The sequence below is a fragment of the Zootoca vivipara genome, chromosome 6 (assembly GCF_963506605.1).
Source record: "Zootoca vivipara chromosome 6, rZooViv1.1, whole genome shotgun sequence".
NCBI classification, from domain to species: Eukaryota; Metazoa; Chordata; class Lepidosauria; order Squamata; family Lacertidae; genus Zootoca; species Zootoca vivipara.
The window spans coordinates 36,820,098-36,846,427 of record NC_083281.1 but is presented as its reverse complement, the minus strand read 5'-3'; the positions used below and the strand labels follow the sequence as shown (position 1 = coordinate 36,846,427).

Genomic DNA, 26,330 nt, shown 5'->3' with positions numbered 1-26,330 from the left:
TGTGAAATCCTTCTGGTAGGTCTGAGTCTAGCGCTAGGACGGGGATAGGGAATCCCAGGTCTGGGGGATGAATGCAGCCCTCCATATCTCCCTATCTGGAGCTGGCCAGTGTGGTGTCCTCATGCTCAAGGGAAGCATACAATGGAAAGGTACAAACTTTGGTCACATCCACACTATACATTTTAAACACTTGCTGGCTCATCACCTTCTTGTGGTGAGTGGGCTTGCACGTTCCTATGACCCTTGTACGGTCAAGGGGGAGGAGCTAGATAAAGAATGATGCAAGAAGTCCTCCAATGGCAGAACAGGCAGAAGATAAAAAGTGTCATGTTACAACGGTTGTGAAGGCGGAAGAAGGCTGCAGCAGATAATAATCTACTGGTCGTCGTGATACTCATGCCATCAGAATAGAGTCTCACTGTGAAGACATAGACGTCTTCCAAAAACCCATCCCGAACCCAGGACCGTGAAATCTGGAAGCCCCTAGTCATGATCTGGTACATGGGCAGTGGATACAGATTCAGTCATTCTGACTCAAGACTCTTAAGGACCGCCTGTTTTCAGAGTTCCCTGATAATTTTGAGGAACACTAGAGCAAGCTAAAAACATCCATTATTGCAGCCTGTGAACAAACTATTGGATACCAAACCAAGAAACACCAGGACTGGTTTGATGAGAACGACAGTGAGATTGAACACTTTATGGACAAGAAAAGGAAGGCCTTTCAGATCTGGCAAAGAGATAGAAACTGTGCCACTAAGGAAAAAACCTATGTCAACGCTAAGGCTGAGGTTCAAAGAACCAGAGAACTAAAGAACATCTGGTGGGGGGGGGGAATCTCAAGAGATCCAGCACTTAGCCAACACTCATGATGCACAAAGACTATCTATGGGCCAATGAATGGCCCCCTACACTTATACAGATGGTACCACACTTCTAAAAGATAAGCTATTGCATTGCGCTGGAAAGAACATTACTGTACCAACATCTCCTTAACTGCAACTCACCCATAGCTGCTGAGGTCCTCTCACAAATTCCACAAGAACAAATCAGAGATGAGCTTGCAGTATCTCCAAATCTAGGAGAGTTTTGTACAGCTATTAACCAAATGAAAAACCACAAAGCCAGTGAACCTGATGGAATACCTGCTGAAATCTTCCAAGTGGGTGGAATTGAACTTACACAACAGCTTCACAAGCTCATCGAAAATTTCTGGCGGAGAAAGGAGATCCCAGCAGACTTTAGGGATGCCAAAATTATCAATCTCCTTTAAAAAATAAGGTGATAGAACGGATTGTGGAACCTACGGTATCAAGGCATCTCTTTATTAGCTGTGGACGGCAAAATTCTTGCAAGGATCTTAGCAAACCGTCTCCTAACAATATCCGAGGCTACCCTTCCTGAATCCCAAAATGGTTTTCTATCTTCTAGGGGGACAGTGAACATGATTTTCACCGCTCGACAGCTTCGATCCTGGGGACTGTAGTTTGTTAAAGATCCTGGGAATTGTAACTCTGTGAGGGGTAAACTACATTTCACAGGATTATTTGGGGGAAGCCTTAACTGCTAATGTAGTATAAATGTGCTTTGAAAGGATGGTGTAGATGGTGACTGACACCCCCCTAGACAAAAGCTGAGGGGAAATGAAAATTCTCCACACTGTCTATTGGCAGGGAGATGCATGTGTGGGCACATTTTGGTGAATATTCTTGGGGGAGATATGATGAAATTCTTTTCTGAGAAATTGCAGCTCAATTGCTGTCAAGACGAAACTCTATTGTTAGTTCATGATGTTGCTGGATGAAGGAAGGGAGAGGGGACCAGAAGGGGCCAAGCCCATGATCTCCTTTATCAATGGCCACATCCACACCATGCAGTTAAAGCACATTTATTCAATTTTAACAGCTCCCAGGATTCTCTGTGGGAATAAATGTGTGGTGTGGTTGTGACCAATATTAAAATAATAGTAAACAATATTTAAACTGGATTGATGGCTGTGTTAAAAATTCGCAGCCAGGGAAACTTGGAGGAAGCCATTTTGCTGATTATTTCCCAGAGGGAGGACTCAAATTCTCTAGCAGTTAAGAAAGAGCAAAAACAAAACAGAACAAAACAAAGCAAGAGCCAGAAAATTATTCTGTGAGAAATGTTGGCTCTGCCCTACCCTAGACATTATTCTGGTGATGAGCGCTAGGAGGCAACTGCCTGACCTGCATGCGCCAGAGTCTTGTCTTCGCTTTTTAAGGCTGAGTCTGTGGTTAAAGAAAAACAAGTGGGGCCCTGCAACAAAACATTTTGTGTGCGTTCTGGGAGCCTTTAAAGCTCTTCCTTCTCAGGGATGAGGCTGCCCAGAGTAGGGTAGCATCCCCACCTGAGAAGAGGGAGCTTTCAAGGTGTGGACTGGGCCAGTTGCCAGTCATCCAGCCCTGTGCCTTCACAAGCTGGTCCCTTCCTCATCCTCTAAGCCAGGGGTGGCCAACTCCCAAGAGACTCTGATCTACTCACAGAGTTAAAAACTGGGAGTGATCTACCCTCTTTGGGGGGGGGTTCAGGTCAAAGCTGTTGAGTTTTTTCAAGGAAGGGAAACCCTGTTTTGGGGGGTTTAGGTCAAACTTGTTAAGCTTCTTTTAGGAGGGAGGGAGGCCCGTTTTTGTTTAGGGCTTCAGGTCATAGTCCAGCTTTTTTTTAGGGAGGAGGAAAATTTTGGGTGAGCTTTTTTTAGGGGTGCCAGTGATCTAGCAGTGATCTACCACAGACATCCAGTGATCTACTGGTAGATCACAATCTACCTGTTGGACGTGCCTGCTCTAAGCTTCCTCCACTCCATCCCTCTCTATCTTGCACCACACTCAGCCAGGAACTGCTTTTGGAAGCCTTCCAAACAAGCCCTGGAGCCAATTTCGCTTAATGACAATGGATTCAGGTGTGTCAGGCACCAGCTACATGCATGCATAGTTGCCTTTTATTTATGTGTGTGTGGGGGGAGAAGTCCTTTGGTTCCCCCCCTACTATAGTCTATATTTCTTTTGGGGATGTCTTTTGGGGCTGTCTGCAAAGCTCTAGGCTTGATGAAGCCTGCTGATACACCCACCTAGCGCACGAATGGTACCATTTTTGCAAACAAACAAACCCAGACCATCAGTACTCTGGTCTGAGCATCAGAAATAGAGGAAGTTATTGTGTGTATGATGTTTGTGTGGTTGTTATTGAATGGTATGAGGGCTGGGGGGGGGGCGCAGAAGCAAGACTATCATTTTGGTATTTCTCTGTTTGTACCTGACCTTTCCTTCAATGAACTATGGGGTGGCTGAAACAGGGCTCTGCTCTTTTTAATCCTTGCATAATCTACTCAAGGTTAGCGAGTGCTTCGACTGAGAGACTACCGTACTCAAGGCCACCCAGGAAAACTATGTGGTCTCCCCAAACCATGACCAGCACTGGTGGCTTCAACTGTTTAGTGTTTTCAAGATGCTGTATATCACCCTGAGTATGGCTTTAGAAAGTTGTAACTTATTATCACATAAAAATGCTAACATCTACAACATTCTGGCTTTCATGTATCTGCCCCCCCCCCAGTGCTCAAGAGTACACAGTAACAGCACCTCTCTCTTTTGTTGTTAAAAAGTGTGACGGTTACTGTAACAACTTAATGGTGAGTACTGGCACTTTTTTAAAAAAAATAGAAAAAAAGCACTGCCCCCACCCTTACTTTTTTTGCCTATACTTGGCCAAAGCAATAGCGGTAAGTCACAAGCTGTCATTTCAAAATTCCCAGATTGCCCAAAGCAGAGTCACTCCACTGCATTGTGGGAAATATAAATAGTATCTCAACTGTCCACTGCCGCAATGAGGGTCGACATTTAAAATTTATCACATGGCCCCATGATGCCTGATGCAGCGTGGCTTTAGAAATGTAGAAAGGGGACAGAGAGGTACCTAGTCTGGGGGGCCCCTCAGGGCACCATTGGCTAGGGCACCCACAACTGCCCAATGTTGCCAGTTACAAATGCTAAATGCTAAAAATTATCTACTGACTTTATATTGTACAGTATGTAGTCCTTTATTCTGCACCAGTCTGTTCTATAGTAACTACTGATGCTCATTTGCATTGTTTATTATTATTATTATTTATTAAATTTGTATACAGTGGTACCTCGACTTACGAACAACTCGACAACCGAATTTTTTGACTTACAAGTGGGGCAAATGGCCGCACGCTTACGAATTTCTCGACAACCGAACGGAAACTGCAGTGGTTTTAGATAGGGTTTTTTCAACTTACAAATTTTTAGATGGGGTTGCTTCGACTTACGAATTTTCCTGTTTCCAATGCATTCCTATGGGAAATCGCGTTTCCAATGGCACTTTTCAACTTACGAATTTTCCGACCTACGAAGGTGCCTTCGGAACAGATTAAATTCGTAAGTCGAGGCACCACTGTACCATCCTTCATCTGCAGATATCTAGGTGGTCAGTTCACACTGTAAACTGACAGTTCCTTTAATTTTAACCCCAATAATGTTGAACACAACATATAATCAGTTACATCAGTTAATCTCACAAAAAAATATAGTTGATCTTAATATGGAATAGTTGCAATGGTTCAGCAATATTTGCTATCAGAGCAGACAGTGGTTGGTTGGCAGGGGAAGGGAGGAAAAGTTCATTGTGCACCAGATATACGGTATGTACATTCACATATGCTTTTTAAAACAGGCACCCCAGAAGGCAAGGCCAAATAGTGGTAGCGACCCATGAACATCCTGAAAAATAGGGAGCAAGACTGAGAAAAAGGACAGTTGGAGTAATACACATTCACCCCTCTCACCTCAATAGAAAGACTTATGATCCAGCCTACGAAGTCCTAAAGGGAGGTGAGGAGAGCAAATGCAGCAGAATAGGGCTAGTAAACACCTCCAGGTGACTCAAGCCAGCCATCCAAGGCACACCCTACTTATTATTGTTATTTTTTTCATTTATAAATTGCTTCCTATGAAACACCTCAAAATGATTTAACAATGAAAAGCAATTTAACAACCAACAATAAAAACATATATAAAACTATGTCATATATAAAAACAATTTCAAATCCAATACAGATACAGATTAGAATAATCTATATATATATATAAATGTAAACCGACCATGTTTGTTTGTCTCCACTTTTCGCTAAAACCGCTTGACCGATTGCGTTCAAATTTGGACACGTCACATGTGAATAAGCAAGTGACCACATACGGTTTGTGTAGACAGACATCACAACAGCGCCAGGTTAAACCCCCCAAACCCCGTGTTCCATAACACACCACTCAGACAAAAGTGCATGCTGGGAAATAGAAGCCAGAAGCTGCATCTCACAGGGTAGGGCAGATCGTAAAGTCAGGAACCAATATGCTATAACCGCCACAATGGCCATTCCTCCACAAAGGGCCATGCTGGGATCCTGCCCCTAGCCACTCACGTCTCACCATCAGACAGGCCACACCTTGCCGCCACCGCACCGAAAACCAAGTCCTACTGTTGCCGTCCCCTTCCCTCTCCAAAACACCTCAGCTCAGCTGTGCAGGGAGCAGAGGTGGGGACTCGCCTGCGTTGGGGGTGGGGGCAGGACGGGGTCAGGATGGGTTGGGGGGAGTCACAGGGATGAGTCACAGCAACCAATGCCCAGGCCAGCTAGTAATAATAAAAACCCTCCACATAAAAAGGCATGTTTGAAAAGGAAGGTCTTCTATAGATGCCAAAGAGATGATAGAGACAGCACCTCTCTGATACATTAGCAGGAGAGAACTCCAAAGGGTAGGTGCCACCACACCAAAGGCCTGGTTTCTGCATTGTATGGAACAGACCTCCTGATGAGGTGGTATCTGCAGGAGGCTTCTCCTGCAGAATACAATGATCAATTGGGAGATGACCTTCTGTTTGTTTGGTTGTAAGTCGCTTTGGATTGCCCTAGTGACTAACAAGTAGTAGTAGTGGTGGTGGTAGTAGTATAATAATAATAATAATAATAATAATAATAATAATAATAATAATAGGCATCTTTGTCCTAAATTATATAGGACTTTGTACACCAACCTTGAATCTGGCACCTTGAACTTTGCATATGCCTGCTGCTGTGTGGCTTACCCAAACTGAAAAAAACCAAACCCGTATTCAGCTCCACTTATTGCAGCAGGAGGACCATTTGCAGAGAGACCTGAGCCAACGAAGGAACCAAATCTGTTTACCTTGGATCTGACTCTGTGCTTGTGTCCCAAAGTGTCCAGGAGCAGTCAAGGATCCTCGGGGGTTGGGGGTGGTGGGAGTGATCCTCATTGGGTGCCGCAACCTCTCCAGCTCCCCAAAACGATCCCCATAGGTTTTGGTTTGCTCTTCAAGCTTCTGCCGATGCCCTGGAACAGTAAGGAAAGTCAACAAATACATTCTGTACAGAATCAATTCGTGCCAGCAGGCCCGTTGAAGATGAGTTTAGACTAGATATGGAGAGCCTGTGGCTCTCAAGATGTTGCTGGACTACAGCTGCCACAGTCCCTGATCACTGACCATGCTGGTTGTGACTGATGGGAGTTGGAGCCCCAATAACATCTGGACGGCTGCAGGTTTCCCATTCCTCATATGGAAGATGGACATTTTGTTGCAGGTCTCACTTGTCTAGTTTATATTTACAGACATGTTGCTTATGCTAGAACAGTCTTCACCAACAGGGAGCCCTCCAGGTATTTCGGATGACAAGTCCAGCTGGCTGACAGGAATTGCAATCCATAGCATCTGGAGGGCACCAGGTTGGCAAAGACCATGTTAGAATATTTTGGGCTGCAATCAACATAATGATGATATCCTTTTTTGTCCCCTGCCTCCAGGATGTGAACAATTCAGAGCACGGTGGGGGAACAAAATGCAACCGGAAACAACATGCTACTGAATTTGCCCTCTTCGTGTCCACAAGGATGTATTAAACTTTAAGCGAATGCTATTTTGCATTTGGCACACCATGACATCATGACATGAACATGTTGGGTCCCCAGCCCGCTTGCCCAATAAGAAGATCTGTATCACTACATCAAACACATGAAATGTTTTCCATATGGAAGGATAGATGTGAATCTGATACTGCAGGCAGTAATAGAAAGCACGCTGGTAGTTTGGGGCGTTTTGGCGCAAGGCGGAGATGCTGAAAAATGCAGCATGGAATGCTGGAAACGGATCCCTTAAAGGAGAGGTTGAAAGCTGCTCTTTCTGTGTCCAAATCCCCACCCCCCCACTCTGATGAAGAGAAGCATTTGCTCCAAGAGCTTTGCAATAATAAATAAATAAAAGCAAAATAATAATAATTCCAAAGCATTTGGGTGCAAACCTCTTATTTGAAATGGAGGAACATGACAAAAGCTCTGGGCAGCTGGGCAAACATGGTAAATGTTGCAATCCAACATGATGTGAAAGGCACCACATTCACTACTCCTGCATTCAGTGAAGATGATAGGTCTCCCAGGGTAGGGTTGCCAATTGAGAAGAAAAGAACTGACTTTCTTAAACCTCCGGGACAGTTGTGGTGTTTTCGTAAAAGCCAGAACAATGCAAAGTTAAAACCATCATACAACATACAAGCACGGTCAGCATTAAGTTATACAGCTGGTGCCCTTTATCATTTTTTGATTTATATATATTTTTTCTTTTCGAAAATTGCCTGGATGCTTTGTGGAAGGGCAAAGTCTTTTAAGTTCAACCAGTCAACCAACCAACCCAAAGCGGCTGTTGCGTTCTGTGATCCACACGCCTGTTTGACATTCTTTGCTTCCATTTTAAATGGGCAAAATTTAGCAGAGTTTATTTATCTTTCTTAGGCACTCTGACAACAAGGCCTGGATTCCCTTTTCCTCCTTCACCTTTTGCAGACAGCAGTTGCCCATTCATCCTTAACTGCTTTAGGGAAGTTACAGATAGGTAGCCATGTTGGTCTGAGTCGAAGCAAAATAAAAAAATTCCTTCAGTAGCACCTTAAAGACCAACTAAGTTTATATTTTGGTATGAGCTTTCGTGTGCATGCACACTTCTTCAGATACACTAGAAACAGAAGTGTCAGACCCTATATATATACAGAGGGTGGTGGGGGTGGGTGGGAATGGGTGATGGGCTGATGGGAGTGGTAAACCTGTAGATGGCTGTTAATGGCTGCTGATGGCTGCAATTAGTCCTGGGCTGAGGTGCTAAAGAAAGCTTGATCATGCATAATGAGATAAGAATCCGATGTCTCTATTCATCCCAGGTGCTTCCATGGTTTTAAGCTTCTAACATTGTGTATGCCATCAAATGCCAACGGTGCCCTTCAGCTCTCTATATTGGACAAACAGGCCAAACCCTACGCCAAAGGATAAATGGACATAAATCTGACATCAGGAACCATAAGACTGAAAAACCAGTAGGAGAACACTTCAATCTCCCAGGACATTCTATACAAGATCTCAAAGCAGCTGTTTTATTACAGAGAAATTTCAGGAACAGACTGGAAAGAGAAGTTGCTGAATTGGAAATCATTACCAAGCTTAAACCCATGGAAGCACCTGAGATGAATAGAGATATCGGATTCTTATCTCATTATGCATGATCAAGCTTTCTTTAGCACCTCAGCCCAGGACTAATTGCAGCCATCAGCAGCCATTAACACCCATCTACAGGTTTACCACTCCCATCAGCCCATCTCCCATTCCCACCCACCCCCACCACCCTCTGTATATATATAGGGTCTGACACTTCTGTTTCTAGTGTATCTGAAGAAGTGTGCATGCACACGAAAGCTCATACCAAAATATAAACTTAGTTGGTCTTTAAGGTGCTACTGAAGGAATTTTTTTATTCTGCTTTAGGGAAGTTTTATAATTTCTGACAAACATTAGAGGGTGGAGAGGTACGAAGTACACTATGGATTGAGAGTCTTCTTACGTTGTGAGGTTCTTCATAACTCAAGTGGCAGAGTGCTTGTCACTCACAGTTGCTGCTTGGAAAGAGCAGGGCTGCCGCTGGTGCTACTATTTCCTGGCTTCTTCTCCTATGCTGCCTTCAGCATTCCTGGGCTTCCCTGCGTTTCCTCCAGTTGCCACAGCAGGGGAAGTGGAGTGGGGCCCCAACCATTTTTTTGTTTTGCCTCAAGCAGCAAAATGTCTTGGGCTGGCCCTGATATGCTTGATGTGAACCTTTCTCACACCATTAGTCACACTGAGCCATTCCTTTGGTTTCGTCTTGCTTTCTTAAGATACTGACCCTGCTGACTTTTCCTGCCCTTGAAGCAAAGAAAAAAGTGTGTCAAGGCCCCACCCTCAGTCACTGGCTTGTATATTTTGTCCAAAAGATTTACACCAACTCCCTAAAGCAGCAAGTGGGAAAGCATATTCAGCAATTAAGAAGGATAGAAGGGTCTTTGGCCACTTGATGAATGGACCAACTGTGAAGAGAAAATAACCATCCTTATCCTCTGTCTGTTTCTCTGTTGTCTGTCTCTCTGTGTTGGCTGAAGTCCAGTTGTTCGGAGTGAGGAGATGTGCCATGTTTGCTCGCTTTCCCCTCTTTTAAGTTATGGGAGAGCTCCCACAATTTGATCCCAACTCTATTGGATCAAACTAGATATGATGGTGGTAGTCATACTGGTTAGTTTGTAGGAATGCAGGAAGCCGTCTTATACCAAGTCAGACAATTGTCTATCGAGTTCAACTAACTGGCAGCAACTCTTTAGTGTTTCAGACAAGCCGTCTTTGCCAGTCCCGTTCGGAGTTGCCAGGAACTGAACTTGAGACCTTCTGCATGCAATGTGTGTGCTTTATCGCTAATGGATGGTTCCCCTCCTTCAATCAGACCTGCCGTCAGCACCTGGGAAGGTTGGGCAAATGCTGGGATTGATAGAGAGGGAGCTAGAAGGATAGGAAGATGGTGGGTGGCTGCAGCTTTCGTCAGTGTTTTGCTTTGCAACATACCGCACCACCCTGTAGAAATGAGGAAAAGGGACCCCTGTCTGCTGCCTGGTAACCAGCTGCAATCAATAATTTAATGAGTCCAACAAAAGCAGAAAATAAAGTAGAAATTGCTGCAGTTCACACGTTCATCTGTAGCCAAGAATCATTTCGGTGAATACCATTGGTGTTCGTCTACAGTGTTGCTGGTTTGTTTTTTTTTTAAAAAAGGCCACACATTATAACTAATGTCTTTTGATGTTTCCCTTACATTGAAATGAAATGTAAGTTATGTAAATTACATAGTTATGTAAGTTTCGTTAAATGGCGGACAGTGAGACAATAAAGTATTTCGTAGAACCTGAACTGCAGCAGAATGCAAACTGTTGACTGTGAAAAACAGAAGTCGGAATGGAAATTGCTACCTTCTTAGAGTATTAATTATTAACAATAATAGTCAGTACTATTAATAGAAGAAAAAGGAAGCATTTTCACTTAAAGTTGTTTCCCTTTATAACAGAGGCTGTTAAATTCCATATTCTGGGGTGTGGAGCTCTATTATTCAAATAGGAATATAGGAATATATTTTGTTACACAAACTGATTTCCTCATGGCTAGTTAAGTTCCATAATATGGTAGCCACGCCTCTAGCAGAAAAAGACCTCTCAGTTGTGAATACAACCTCATGCATGCCCAAGAGACCACATACAAAACCACAAAACAGAGATGGAACATTACAACATGGAAGCCTCTCATCGCCTGTAACTTTTGGAAAGTAATTTTCTTTTCTGTCAGCAAAACTTCTCAACAGGATTTGATTAACATTGTGTAGGCTTGCCACAGGGAACAGTTATTGGCTTGCGAAGTGGTGGTAGAAATCCACCCTTGCAGGCTGCCAGTTAACCTTCCCTGAGGAAGTCACACTTTCCCGATATGAAGATTTGGCTATTAGAAACGGAGGACTTGTGGCTCACTAAATGGAAACGGCCTTGATTGGTTATTTGAATAATGGTGTACATGGGGTAAATATGCTGAGAGATAAGCATTAATGAGTAATGTTAATTACTTGACATGCATGTATCAACAACAGCCTCGCGCTGCCTCTTCAAAGATGTGATCATGCATTGCAGATGTGGCAATCGTAGACTCTGACACTCATTCTCAACCGGGAGAATCACAAATAAATTAGGGATGGGAAGGGCCTATATTGAAACAAAGCTTTGTGGCATGTGCTGATCTGCAGGTCTATCTGATGTAGCTGGCAAGACTCAGTACCTTGGCTGAGTCCTTCTTTCACTTCAGTTGTTTTCAGTGGATTACTTCTGATTTTACACAGTGATAGGATTCCCTGCCCTGCTAAATCTGCCACACCTGGGATGAGTCTGAGAGAGCAACTTGCCTTGCTCTCTGCAGCTGCTGCAGCTGGAAGCAGGAAGTGGCCAACCTTTCAACTAACCCTTGTAACTAAACCTTTAACTGCAGCTTGATCTGTGGATATGAAATGACATCATTTATATCCATCCCATCACACATAGCCTCTAATGCAGGCATCCCAAACTCGGCCGTCCAGATGTTTTGGGACTACAACTCCCATCACCCCTAGCTAACAGGACCAGTGGTCAGGGATGATGGGAATTGTAGTCCCAAAACATCTGGAGGGGCGAGTTTGGGGGTGCCTGCTCTAATGGCACAAAGTATAGGCCAAGCCATTTTTTTTCCTGGTCAGTGGGCATCCCAACTAACTAATGGTTTCAGCTAAGAGCAACTGGACTCTGGGCGAGTTTACACATGCATTCTCAACATTTGATGCCTTGCTGGAACTAATACTGAATTAACACATATCATTATACGTTAACAATGAATGAACAGAAAATCTGTATTATAGACAGAAATTATGTGTGGTGACAGGAAGATACTACTTCCCATGCTATTTAATTTGTGATAGCCCCTTAACATGTGCAAATCCCCACTAGGAATGGAGTCGTCTCAGTATTTTCCAATCTTCAGTTCTCCACACTGGAGAGCTGGAGAACTGGAGAACGCGCCATATGGATTAATATATATATATATCATGGAAATTCATTAACATTGTAGTACAAATTTATCACAATAAACATGGCTTTATATGCAGTTTTAAATAATGTATACATTTTTGGAAGCAATTTCCTCTAATGCATTTTTGTATGCTGTTTTCACGAATATCTTCCTTTTTTGCACACTTTCCCCTTATATGTGCGATTTTTATAAGCACTGGTTGGTTGCAGAACTGCATAGCAAAAATCAGATGAGTGTATTTCAGTTTGCATATTTTTTTTGGAAATTGGATAGATTTGGCTTTAAATATGTACTAAATCAAAATTCTCCTCCATCCCCAGTCACTTCTGTAATCCTGCAGTAAACAAGCCATGAAAAAGTGTCAAGGACAAGCAGTAGGCAGATGTCAGAAGTGATTCAGAAATCAGGAAGTAGAGCCAGGAAAAGTAGTGCAATTAGGTAATTTTAGACTCTGGAATCTGGACTTAATGGTTTTACACTTCTACACTTTATTGTTTTGGACAACAGTTCACATCATCGCTGACCACTGGCCATCCTGGATGCATGCAGCTGATGGGAGTGGGTGTCCAAAACATCTGGAGAGCACCAGGTTGGTGAAGGCTAATTTAAACAATGGTACAGTATCAAAATTTAAAACTAGAGAAATTCTAGCTTGGAATCTGACCATTAAATGGGAAAGGAAGTGCAAGAGGTGCTTCAAGACCAGCTCCAGCTGGGCTGTCTCCTCCTTGGCACCCACAGAACCAACTAACATCAGCTGATGCTGGCTCCTACTGTAGCAGGACTGGTTGTTTTGTTTTCTGAGCATGTGCTTTTTTGGTGTTGTTAGCAAATTTGGGGACTTAGTTGAAAAGTGGGATATAAATCTATTAAATATGTTTGTTTGTTTTTAAATGTTTGGGTGTTTGGGAAGCATTGCCCTTTCGGGATATATACATGCATCATCTAAAAGCAAACATAAAGTAAGCTACTTTCTTCAGAACTATTGCTCAGTGCGGATTTGTGTAATACAAATGTAAGCAGAGGGAACTGATTGGAACCAATTAACTGAGATTTCCATAAGCATGCAGTAGTGACCTAATCATTCCTAGACACATTTCCACACAGCATCAGCCAAAGCACTTGCTTCTGGGCAGTCCTACATGTGCCGAGTGGGCTCCAGATTAAAAGCTGAGAAACTGGGAGACAGTAAACAGGGAAGAGATGTATAGGAAGCTGCAGGCAAGCTATTCCTGATGAAATTTCATTTTCTGAACTGTTACTAAATGTGCAGGGAGCCCTGTCCTCCTTTGCACCTGACAATCCTACAGAATATTGGTTGGTGAAGTTTTTACTGGGCTGGCAATTAAGCATGCCAGTGTGCCAAAACTGCCACAAGGCTATCGCCTACAGTGATGTAGACCTGTATATAGGTGTTGCTCTATGCATACGTAGCTGAAAAAGAACCACCTGGAAACAGGCATCTCCCAGTCTGTAGCATTACCTATTTTGGGCTGCTCACCACTGTGGAAAGCAACTGAAGGCTTGAGGCCTTTTTTTTTAAAGGTCTGAAAAACAATGTAAGACTGCCCAGGCTCAAAAGATGGCAACCTGGATCCTATTGCTCAGAGACCCCCCCAATAGTAATCAACTTGAGAAGCAGAAAGGCAGGGAGCCTGTAGGTGGCACTATAAGACAAAATACAACTCATGTGAGATATCAAATACATAAAAATAATGGCAATTAGAAATATTGGGCTCAGTCAAGAGATGATCCTCATGGCAAGGGGACCTTGCAAGGGATTGTGGATGTTGCTAGGGAGGTGTCTAAATTTGCGCTGGTCTGCTCCTGGCCTTACTTTGACATGCTAGAGGTGTATTCTATGGATTTGTTATTTGTTCCCTGCACCGTAGGATTCAATATGGGATTAGGCGAGGTGAAAGGCAGGTAGAACCATTATTCCACAAGTCCAAAGTCACAAGTGGGATTGTTTTGTTCTGATATGCCACAGTAATAAGGATCAGATGAGTAAAATTAAACGTGTTCTAACAACGTGTGGTTACTTTTGCTCATTAAGCTGCAACTGATCTAATGCTACCTTACAATTTAAACAAGTGTACTTAAGTTGCAGGTTTCGTAAAGTACAAATTTATTCCAATGTAGATGTTTAAGACCATATTAATCAGTTAGTAGCCCTACTTTTAAAGAAGGGGGAAACCACAAGGAGAGTAAAAAAGCATGTGAAAGGAAACTGATGCCAGCTTTAAATATTTGTTGACTACTGTCAATCACCCCTCGGCACCCACAATGACTCCCTGGCAGTCTCTTCTGTGGCTGAGCCTGTCTTACCATAAGGCCGCAATCTGAAGAACACCTACTTGGGAGTGGGAGGATTGGCAAATCTGTCGATTTCAGTTTCCAATTTTTCCAGCCTCAGCTTTAGTTCTCCACATTTCCATATCAGTTTGTATTCCAGTGTTACTTTCTCCTAATATACAGATTTTTGTATGCAATTCTGTCAAACATTTATATTTTTGCAACCCATCTTCCCTAATATACCGTAATATATTTTTATTGTCCTTTTCACTAATAAATGCATTTTTGTGCACACGTTACATATACATGCATGTTTGCACATATTACTTGGCTGGAGAACCAGAAAAGATTCCCCACCCTTGGGGCTACACAGGGATGAATAGTCTGACTTGGCACAAAACAGCTTCCTATTCCCATACCACATTCTGTGGCACATCAGTGCTCCTTCAGTAGATAACAAGTGCAGGGCCGGCCTTACGGCTAGGCTGCGTGGCGCAGGGCGCCATGGCGCCGGCCCGCCAGGGAGGCGCATCGCAACTGCGCCGGCCCGCCCGCTGCTCTTCCGTGCAGCAGCGCCCTCGGCAGTAGTGCTACGCGCTGAGCCCGCCCGCCCGTCACGCCGGGAAACGGGGCAGGGGGGGTGCCGGAGGGATCCATCACACCACGGCGCCAGGGCGCCAGAGGTGCTTAAGACGGCCCTGAACAAGTGTGCTGCAAGAATGCAAGAAGAGAAGGCTTCTGTGAGCCCAGATGATCCATCCCAAAAAGGCTGCTTCTTGTGACTCTGGATTGCTCACTGCTCTGGTTTTCCCCCCTTCAAATCAACCACTGTTGAGGCAGACAATTCTGCACAATTCTGCACGAGTGTATCAGTCAAGAACACCTGGCATGAAGGTCAGTCCAGCAAAACATCTCACCTCCAAAGGCCAATTGGGCCTCTGTATGAGCCATGGGGTCCATGGGGTCACGAAGAGTCGGACACGACTAAACGACTAAACAACAACAACATGAGCCATTGCTTTAGGCTTCCAGTCATCAGGCATGCTCAATTTAACTTATTTATGTCCCGCCTCTCAATGCAAGGCGCTTAAGGCAGCTAATTACAGTGACTAAAACAATGACTAACACAATAAAGCAAGACAATCCCAGCACCAAAAATAAAAATCCCACATTAAAAACAGCAGCCATTAAACAAGAATAAGAATGACAACAAAACAGCTGCAAAGCAGCCAGCAGTCAGCAGAAGTTAAAAAGTGTCAGTGAAATACTCCAGAGAACATCAGAAGAGCCTACTGGATTAGGCTGAAGCGTAATTTAGCCCAGCATCCTGTTCTCACAGTGACCAAGCAGGTGCCCAAGGGAAGCTCAGAAGCGGGACCTGAGTGCAACAACCCCTCCTCCTCCAGCAGATTGAGCTTGGTGGGGGCAGTGCCCCATTTGCTCTAGTGGACCAGCTCATTTCAACAAGTATTAATGGTTCTGCTTTTTTCAGTTCTCCTCTGCCTTCACATTCTGTTCTGCATACATATTTCTTCCTTCTGGTCTTCATATCTATCCGTTGATACTCCCAAAGACATCCTGAGAGGGAATCAAATCCTGTGTACTGTATTTCACTGGAAATACCAGTGATCTTTCTTTTAGTTCACATAAGCAGGGGAAAGATTTGTAGTCTGCCCGAGCAGGAAGAAGCAGAGCGAGTTGCCGGCGCAACATTGGGGCGTCTCTGCAATGGTGGTTGCGCCACGGCGGCCGTCATCAGTGGAGGGCGGGGAGGGGCCGGGGAAGCTGCCCCCCACCAGAGTGCTACCTGGGGCGTCCTGCCCCCATCACCCCTCCCTTGCTACGCGCCTGTGCAGGATTATGCAGCTCTCCCATACGGGGGTTGAACTTTGAACTTCCAACCGTGGCATTGTCAGTACTATGGTCTAACCAACTGAGCTATCCTTCTTGGAATACCAGTTGCCGAGTCTTGCAAGTGGTGAGAGGTGCTGTTGCGCTTAGCTCCTGCTTATAAGCATCTGGTTGGCCACTGTGAGAACAAGCTGCTGGACCTGATGGGCCATTGGCCTCATCCAGCTGACAGGCTCTTCTTATGTTCTTTGAGTTTTTGAAGCAGGGAAGGGGAATTTGGACTTAGCCGAAGTGTGATCTGCCCATCACAATTTTTATAGCTTTCAAATCATGGGTTATATAACTGTGTTAAAATGGGACTGTTTGGGGGGCTGTGTTTGTTGTAGCACAAAAATGTGCCTAGATAAAAGGTAAGATGGGAAGGAGCCCTTAGCTCTGCTTGTGTGTTCAGACTGGGGGCTGGATGTAGTTAAAGCAGAGCTCATTTCCCTAGACTAGGCATGCCATAACTGCAGTAAAGCACCAGAGGCTGTGAACAGGGTTATGTTGGGAGAAGCAAGGGGGGGGGGAGGAACGTCCTCTGTCTCCCCTGCTTTTCAGTTACTTTGAGACTCCTGGCAATTTGCCCTCCGAGTTTATGGATGGGGAAAGTAATGAAGCAACACATGAACCATTTAGCTTAATTGTTTGACCCTCGTGTAATCATATTTCTTTGAGGTAATTGAAACATTCTTCTCCCCCATCCCCCTTCCTTTTTAAAAATAACACAATATTAAGAAAGCCCTAAAGAGCTGCACTTTGTTACTAGTAATTACCAAGGAGTCAGAATTTTGGCCAGACTTGATAATTGTTTTTTTCTGGAGGAAAATTCCCAAGCTAGCAAGGAAACAGCCATGCCCTATGTTTTATTAAGCCAGATATTACATGAGTGCTCCAGAAGCTGAAGCCGTTAAGGCCCAAAAAATAATATTAAACTGGCCAACGGACTGATCCTGTGCAGCCTATTGCTGTTACTAATAGCAGTACTGTACTGCACGTCTCTGTTCCCGGGGCTCTTTCTGTGTGTGTGTGTGTCTGCTGCAACCACAAAAGCATATGAAATTCCTGAGAACCCAAACCTTCTTTAAAAGAAGTTTCTAGCCCTTATGAGTATGGATGGGGGGAGAAATTCATTTCAGTTCACATTTAAAGGCAAGCCTACTCATTGTACACTTTCAAAAACGATACGTGAAGTGAAACACAGGCATCCTTCAGAATTTGCAGTTCTCCAAATTTTGCAGTGCAGCTCTCCAGGCACGCAATGCACACAAAAATGGGTACACTATATGCACTGGATATGCACTGAATTCTGGAAAAATGAGAAACTGAAACAAAAATTGACAAATGTGCCAATCCCTTCTTGCGCATGCCAATGCACTGCTGTGACTTTGCTATCTGTCTATGGGTTGCATCCAACTAAGATATACTCAAGAGTAGACCCACTGAAAATGATCAACCTAAGTTAGGTATGAGCATTAATTTTGATGAGTCTACTCAGCATAGGGCTAATGTTGAATAAATACAAACTCATGTCCTATTTTAAAGAGGCTGGGTGGTTGTTGTTTGTTTAATTTGAAGGGACCCAGGGAGTTGAAAGCCAAAAATGGAAAAGAAAATGGGTGGGCTCTCTCTGAAAACAGCTGCCTAAAGCAACAGCTTCATGTTGCTTCATGGTAAGGCCAGCCCTGCCCAGTAGGTGTTTCTGTACAGAGATCTCTGAGGATGCTGCTCCTGTACCTGAAAGGACCTCACTTGTCTCCGCCTGCCGTCACTTTTTATTCCTTCAAAGCCTTCTTCAAATCTCCCAGGGCACTTGGGTGAGGCGCAAGAGGCCTGTGCTAAGTCTCAGGCTGCCCAGTTTTGAGGACAGTGACCATATAGGAGTGAATTATCTCAGATACAGAATAGAATTTGCATGCTGAAAAATGCACTGGTATGAAGCGAGTGAAAAGGAGGGATGGGGGGAAAATTCAAACGGTTTGGATTTTAAGGCGCTGTGGGTTAAACCACAGACTCTAGGGCTTGCCAATCAAGGTTGGTGGTTTGAATCCCCGTGACGGGGTGAGCTCCCGTTGCTCGGTCCCAGCTCCTGCCAACCTAGCAGTTCAAAAGCACGTCAAAGTGCAAGTAGATAAATAGATAAACAGCGGGAAGGTAAACGGCATTTCCGTGTGCTGCTATGGTTCGCCAGAAGTGGCTTAGTCATGCTGGCCACATGACCTGGAAGCTGTACGCCGGCTCCCTCGGCCAATAACACACGATGAGCGCCACAACCCCAGAGTCGGTCATGACTGGACCTAATGGTCAGGGGTCCCTTTACCTTTACTTAGTTTGCACTTTCCTGAAACAATATGTGAATCAAAAATGCTGTTGGTGACTGGCCCAAAGTTACCCAGTGGGCTTCATGATCGAATAGGAATATGGACGCTGATCTCCAACACTCTAACCATCACTCCAAATTGACTCACAAGTTTGTTAGTCTTTCAGGTAGTCCACAAAAGCACAATCTACCATAAAGGGTTAATCTTTAAGACAGTCCATAAATGCATATGTCTGGGTGGACATAACCTGATAAGCAAGATCAAAAATGTCCCTACCCCCTGTGGACCACATTAACAGGTGGGCAGGGCCAGTCCCCTGTGAATCACCTGGTGTCAGGTGAAGCAGCTTCAAAGGAAGAATGGGAGTGACCTCAGGTTGAGCTTCTTCCTTTGAAGCCCAACTACAATCCAAGCCATGGCTGAAAAGAGATAAAATGTTCCTTTACAAGGACAACTCAGGCTCAAATTTTCCTTTGTAGTTCAGCTTCAATTCAAGCCGTGGGTGCAATGGAACAAGCTTCCTTTGCAAGCGTGGCTCAAGTTTGAGTCGTAGCTGCAAAGGAAGAAAACAAAGCACTCTCAGGTCACATCCACACCATACTGTGCAAAGCTTTTGTATACTGCTTTAACAGTACAGTGGTACCTCTACTTACGAATAACTCTACTTACTAATGTTTCTACTTACGAATGGAGCTCCGTCCGCCATCTTGGATGCGGTTTAGATAGGATTTTTTCTACTTACGAATTTTTAGATAGGGTTGCTTCTACTTACGAATTTTTTCTCCCAATGCATTCCTATGGGATTTTTTTCGACTTAGAAATGTGTGTTTGGAACGCATTAAATTCGTAAGTAGAGGTACCACTGTAGTGCTAAAGAATCCTGGGAACTGTAAGTGGCTAAGGGTGCTAACCTCATAGACCTACAGTACAATTTCCATCACCCTTGACACATTACAGTTCCCAGGAATCTCCATGGTGGTTAAAGTGGTATACGGAGGGTTTAAACTAGGGCTGTGTGCTCTCCCCCCCCCCTCATGATTTGGAGCGTGATCTGCACTTTGAAATGGCACATTATGGCCCAGGATTGACCTGCCCCAGATCCAGGCCCCAAAGGTATTTGGGAGCCTTGCACAGTGTATGCTGAACATCAAACCCCCTTTTTGAATTTGGTGCCCTTTTCTGTCACCACAGAACAACACAAAAAGATTCCACATTTTAATAATAATAATAATAATAAACCCTACACTGAACTGTACTAGCGGGTGGAAAGGGAGAATAAGTAAACCCATCTAGAGTGGGTTTACTGCTGCCGCATCTGATGTCAGGTGATAGATGGGGAGCATGGTTTGGGCACAACCACACCAAGGGCCAAGTGGGAGACACGGCAGGTATAATGAGCCCCCCTCTGGCTTATGCCATCATGAGTTGGCTAGTCTTTAAGGGGCCATAAGTAAGACCTATGGATTTCAAGGGTGGAGGGGAAAGAGGCAGAGCTATTAACTCATGATGTTTCTAGTGGTGTGATGACACCCTTCCAAGTTCCTGACAGGATCTGAGAACAGCCAGAAACTGCTGGGTGGCCTGTTGGGATGCTGCCAAAACACGCAGGTTTACATCCTTCATAAAAAGCACTGCTGATAAGAGAGTTGCTATCTCACCCTGACAAGGGAGAGAGATCTGAATACTGAATAGCAGAAACCTGAACAGAACGTGGGATGAGGCTGACATTCACACTTGGGCTTTTTGTGGGCATCTGGAACGCCTGCTCAATCAAAGTGGTCAGGCCCGGCTCTAGGTGCACTCCCGGTGGCGCGGGGCGGCAGGGCGCCAGGCCGGCAGGGGGGGCGCTGCGTGACAAAGCCGCGCGGAAGCCGTGCTGCGCGCTGCGGGGGCACAGGAGCGATCTCTGCGCCTCAGCGCCAGGGCGCCCGACCTGCTCGAGACGGCCCTGAAAGTGGTGTGCCTAGAATCGTAAATATGGAGCGAGCTTCATTGTGCATATGGTGACAGGGCACATGGCCCAGGCATCTGCATGATCAAATGTCTGGATGAAGGAGACAGCCCTGAGAAATGGCTGAATATCAAGGGAAATGAGTAGATTGGGGAAAAGAATCAATTTGCCACACACAAACAAACATGCCAAGTGGTGGATAAACCACCACTTTATATTTCCCACCTGAAGTAGCCTCAGGCCAGGGCATTGTGGGAAATTTTAAATGGTTCATAGCTACCCACTGCTGGTGTTAGGTAAGTCCATGGCTTGGTAGGGCAGGAATTTTGCTAATGGCTCCCTCAAATGTGGTATCAGCTCTCATACTTTTGCAGTGGACCAGAAACTATACAGTGGTACCTCGGGTTTAAGTACTTAATTGGTTCCGGGGTGCCATTCGCTCCCCGAAAAGTACTTAAACCGAGCGGCAATAGCGCACGTGCGTGAAGAGCCGATAGAGCGCTTCTGCGCATGCGCACACGGCGGAACCCGGAAGTAAACACTTCCGGGTCCGCAGAGTACTTAAACCAAAAGTACTCAAACCACAGCGGACATAAACCGAGGTATGACTACTACCATTCTCCTCACTACTTGGCAAGATCACACAGACTTCTGCTCTCCTTGTTTTTCTTTTTGTAAATATAATTTCAACCACTAACCAGGGCACGTGCTGCTCTTCTTAATTGCTTTTATTTAAGCCAAAAGCTGTCTTGAAGAATCGATGATTCTGGCGGGTTTCCAACTTGCCTGACTGGTTTTGCTTGCTATCTTATCACAGCCCCCCACCCCAGCCCTTGGGGCGTTGGTGTCCCAGGAACTAGGCCTCTGACTGACAATAGCCCCACCTCCTCTCTGGCAACCATTTTTAAGGTTGCTAAGTTACCTGGGTTACTCCTTCCTGTCTTGCTTTCCTATTGGTTTGTCGTTGTCCTAGCCAGGTTCACTTTGCTTCATGTTGGCTTCTGGTGCAGGGCTGGCACCAGCTACCAGCATCCTTGGCAAGCTGTTGGGTCCACTGACAACACCCAAAGTCAGCTGCCAGGGATTGTTGCCTGCAAAGTGACTTCAGGTGATAAACTCCTGGAAAAATGTATACTGTATTCTAGAACAGGCTTCCTCAACCTTGGCCCTCCAGATGTTTTGAGACTACAATTCCCATCATCCCTGACCACTGGTCCTGCTAGCTAGGATCATGGGAGTTGTAGGCCAAAAGCCCCTGGAGGGCTGAGGTTGAGGAAGTCCTCAACAAACTTATGTCAGTTTTATAGCATGTTAATTGTAATGCCTTCTCTCATGATCCTGGGCACTGTAACCTGAGGAGGGAAGACCAAGGTAGCTACTTACACATTGCCTCAAAAGAGGCCACAGATATGCACAATATTTTCATATGTTACTTTATATGGATAAATGCAAAATTATAAATTATTACCATAATTTAAAGAGAAATACAATATACCTCACCACAGTGGGTACTAGTCTACAGGTGAACTGTCTGCTGTCCAGCTAAGGATGGGCAACTTCAAGGTCCCTCCTGCTCTCCCTTTTGTAAACCTCCAAATAAATAGGCATCCCCTCACATTCCATCTGCCTCATTCTGCCTAATGGTAGGACCGGTCTTGAAACTAGAAAGTCTCCCTTTACCTATTTTTCCCACTTGATCCAAACTATGGATCAGGAAACTATGGTTAAGAGCAGGCATCCCCAAACTTTGGCCCTCCAGATGTTTTGGACTACAATTCCCATCATCCCTGACCACTCGTCCTGTTAGCTAGGGATAATGGGAGTTGTAGGCCAAAACATATGGAGGGCCGCAGTTTGGGGGTGCCTGGTTAAGAGCTTTGGAACAAGCCAGGATATGAAACCCTGGTTTGAAATTGAAAGCCTCAAGCCATGGTTTCCTGGTTTAGACAGAATAAGAAACTATAATTAATTGAAGAGTTCCTGGTTTGTTTGCTCCAGCTTGAAATGGAGCAGTGAAAGGGTTGAGTATGTGCCCATGAGCCCCATTTATATCTTTCCTTTTTAAGATGAGATAGGATGGTCTGGATGTAGTCCATTGTAAGGTAACAACAGTAACAGTAATCATCATCATCACATCAAATTATCTGAATTGCCTTTCCTTTTGAGTTTTCCCCCTGTTAAATCTTGAACATAGCCATGAATTTTGGACCCTGCTGAATCTCAGACTCATGAAATATCTCTCCCCAGGCAGTTGTTAAGATATATGAGAATCTTTTTATACATGTGATAATCAAAGGTTGTGGTGTGCAGGGCCGGCGCGCTAATACTGTAAAGGCAAATTAGGCCACTGCCTAGAGCGCTGAAATTGAGGGGTGCTGCGCTGGCCAGCCCGCCCACCGCCCGCCACTGCCTGCAGGGCCGTCCCTAGGCTTGGGCTGGGGGGCGCCAGGGCACCTGGCAAACAGGGGCACTGTGGGGAGGAGGACGCGGGAGGTGATCCTCCTCTGAGGCCGCCGCCGCTGTGCACGCCTTCTGGAGGCTGGCCTGGGCGGTGGACACTGTCTCCATGCCACTGCTGGCGCCGCTTCTTTCCTGCTCTCGGCCGCATCCGGCCGCTTCCTCCCGCTCGGCCCAGAGGCACCCGCAGATTCTGATTGGCTGCAAGAGCAGCTAATCAGAAGCTGCGGGCACCTCTGGGCCGAGCGGGAGGAAGCGGCCAGAAGCGGCCGAGAGCAGGAAGGAAGTGGCGCCGGCAGCGGCACGGAGACAGCGGCCGCTGCCCAGGCCAGCAACATGGGCTCTGTGCCCCTTTTCATCCCTCCTGCCATTCACACTGGGGGAGGGGCGCCAGAAGGTGACCTCACCTAGGGCGCCAAAAACCCTAGCACCGGCCCTGGCGGTGTGAGGCACAATATGTTTTTGTATCTTCAGATGCTAATATACATGAGAATCCAGGCATGCTCAGTGCCGTGTTTGCTTTGGTGCCAGCTGTTTCGGGGCAGGCTGCCTGGCAGCAATTCTTAGCGTGGCTGGCGAGCTTCCAGCAAAAGCAAGAGCTGGAGAACAACATACGGAATGTTCCCTCTCTTCCAGAGCCATCATTGCCCAACCAAGGCTGGTTTGCTACAAGACTCTAGGGACTTGCCCTCAGCACCCACAAGGCTAAGAACAGGGGCAAGGAACTGGCAGCCCTTCAGATGTCTCTAGGTAACCAATGTATTCAAGTCTCCAGGGCCAGATGAACTACATCCAAGAGTATTAAAAGAACTGGCAGAGGTGATTTCAGAACCACTGGCAATAATCTTTGAGAATTCCTGGAGAACAGGCGAAGTCCCAGCAGACTGGAGGAGGGCAAATGTTGTCCCTATTTTCAAAAAGGGGAAAAGAGAGGACCCAAACAATTACCGCCCAGTAAGCCTGACATCAATACCAGGAAAGATTCTAGAGCAGATCATTAAGCAAACGGTCTGTGAGCACCTAGAAAGAAACGCTGTGATCACTATAAGTCAGCATGGGTTTCTGAAAAATAAGTCATGTCAGACTAATCTGATATCATTTTTTGACAGAATTACAAGCCTGGTAGATGAAGGGAATGCTGTGCATATAGCCTATCTTGATTTCAGCAAGACCTTTGACAAGGTGCCCCATGATATTCTTGTAAAGAAGCTGGTAAAATGTGGGCTAGACAATGCTACCATTCAGTGGATTTGTAACTGGCTGACTGACCGAATCCAAAGAGTGCTCATCAATGGCTCCTCCTCATCCTGGAGAGTAGTGACTAGTGGGGTGCCACAGGGTTCTGTCTTGGGCCCAGTCTTATTCAACATCTTTATCAATGACTTGGATTATGGGCTTGAAGGCATCCTGAGCAAGTTTGCAGATGACACCAAATTGGGAGGGGTGGCTAATACCCCAGAGGACAGGATCACACTTCAGAATGACCTTAACAGATTAGACAACTGGGCCAAAGCAAACAAGATGAATTTTAACAAGGAGAAATGTAAAGTACTACACTTGGGCAAAAAAATTGAAAGGCACAAATACAGGATGGGAGACACCTGGCTTGAGAGCAGTACATGTGAAAAGGATCTAGGAGTCCTGGTAGACCACAAACTTGACATGAGTCAACAGTGTGATGCAGTAGCTAAAAAAGCCAATGCAATTCTGGGCTGCATCAATAGGAGTATAGCATCTAGATCTAGGGAAGTAATAGTACCACTGTATTCTGCTCTGGTCAGACCTCACCTGGAGTACTGTGTCCAGTTCTTGACACCACAGTTCAAGAAGGATACAGTACTGTACTGACAAGCTGGAACGTGTCCAGAGGAGGGCAACCAAAATGGTCAAAGGCCTGGAAACAATGCTTTATGAGGAACGGCTTAGGGAACTGGGTATGTTTAGCCTGGAGAAGAGAAGGTTAAGGAGTGATATGATAGCCATGTTCAAATATATAAAAGGATGTCATATAGAGGAGGGTGAAAGGTTGTTTTCTGCTGCTCCAGAGAAGCGGACACGGAGCAACGGATTCAAACTACAAGAAAGAAGATTCCACCTAAACATTAGGAAGAACTTCCTGACAGTAAGAGCTGTTCGACAGTGGAATTTGCTGCCAAGAAATGTGGTGGAGTCTCCTTCTTTGGAGGTCTTTAAGCAGAGGCTTGACAGACATATGTCAAGAATGCTTTGATGGTGTTTCCTGCTTGGCAGGGGGTTGGACTGGATGGCCCTTGTGGTTTCTTCCAACTCTATGATTCTATGATTCTAACTCATATTTGTCCCTTTTGAAATACTTTTTGTTCGTTTGGGCCCAGTTGACCAGTCTATTAAGGTCATATTGAATCATGATTCTGTCTTCTGTGGCATTAACTTCCCCTCCCAGTTTGGTGTCATCTGCAAATTTGATAAGCATCCCCTCAATTTCCTCATCCAAGTCATCTATAAAGACGTTGAACAATACTGGACCCAGCACAGAACCCTGTGGCACCCCACTTGTCACTTTTCCCCCAGGATTATGAGAAACCATTAGTGAACACACTAATGGGAGAAAGAGGATTGGAAAAAGTGGACGTGTTTTCCTGCAAGACTGCATAGAATGGGGACCCCACTGTTCTTTAAACTAGATTAGGAGCAAGGGGCAGTGGCTTATTGGGCTGGTTTGAGATAGAGTAGGAGTATATGAAAGAAAGGGGTTAGGTTAGTGTTCCCATGTAAGAGCTCTGAACAATTCCCAAGAATTTTCAGGCTTGGTGTGGTGGGACTTCCAAAGCGATAGCTTGTCAACATTGGGCTCCCCACCCAAACAAACTTAAAATGTGAAGCAGCACATGTATTTTGAAGGCCATTTCACATCACTCGACCAGAAGCTTCACAGACGCAGTGTGTTTGGATGCACAAAAATGGGCAAAGAGACAAACGCATCAAAGCACAAGGCGATGCTCTGATCCCTTGGCAATGGGTGTGGTATGAGAACAAAGATAGACAGGATAAGATACAGAGGGTGTGGGCAGCTGGAATTGAGGTGTGTCTGCCTTGGTCTCTATATTGCTGCAGTAGGAGCTGGTACAACATAAAGAGTGGTTGTTGTTTTTTAAGCAGCGTGGGTTTGGGATGGCTACATTATCTCTTTGCGCTTGCTCCTTAGTAAACGAGTTAGGTAGGTCATTCAAATCAGTGCGCTTGCCAACACTCACCCTTAACCCACCTTCATGTGTACATCTTGTAAGCACTACATGAAATTAACCTCAGGAACACTCAACTTGAGATCTTGCGTGGTGATATATTACAGGCCATGTTCCTCTGGCATGGATGCCTTCCAAAAGGCCTTGGTGCTCAGTGGTGTCATCAGGGCTTTGCAGCAGAATTCCAGGTGCCCACTCAGAG

At 45.2% G+C, this 26,330-nt stretch overlaps 1 protein-coding gene across 1 annotated transcript in view; it reads right to left on the bottom strand.

Moving 5' to 3' along the window:
- RUNX3 (RUNX family transcription factor 3) overlaps positions 1-26,330 on the bottom strand; it is a 129,125-nt gene that overhangs the window by 19,397 nt on the left and 83,398 nt on the right. Inside the window, exon 6 of the mRNA XM_060275800.1 lies at positions 6,228-6,392. Coding sequence (XP_060131783.1) covers positions 6,228-6,392 — 165 coding nt within the window. The remainder of the gene's footprint in view (positions 1-6,227; positions 6,393-26,330) is intronic.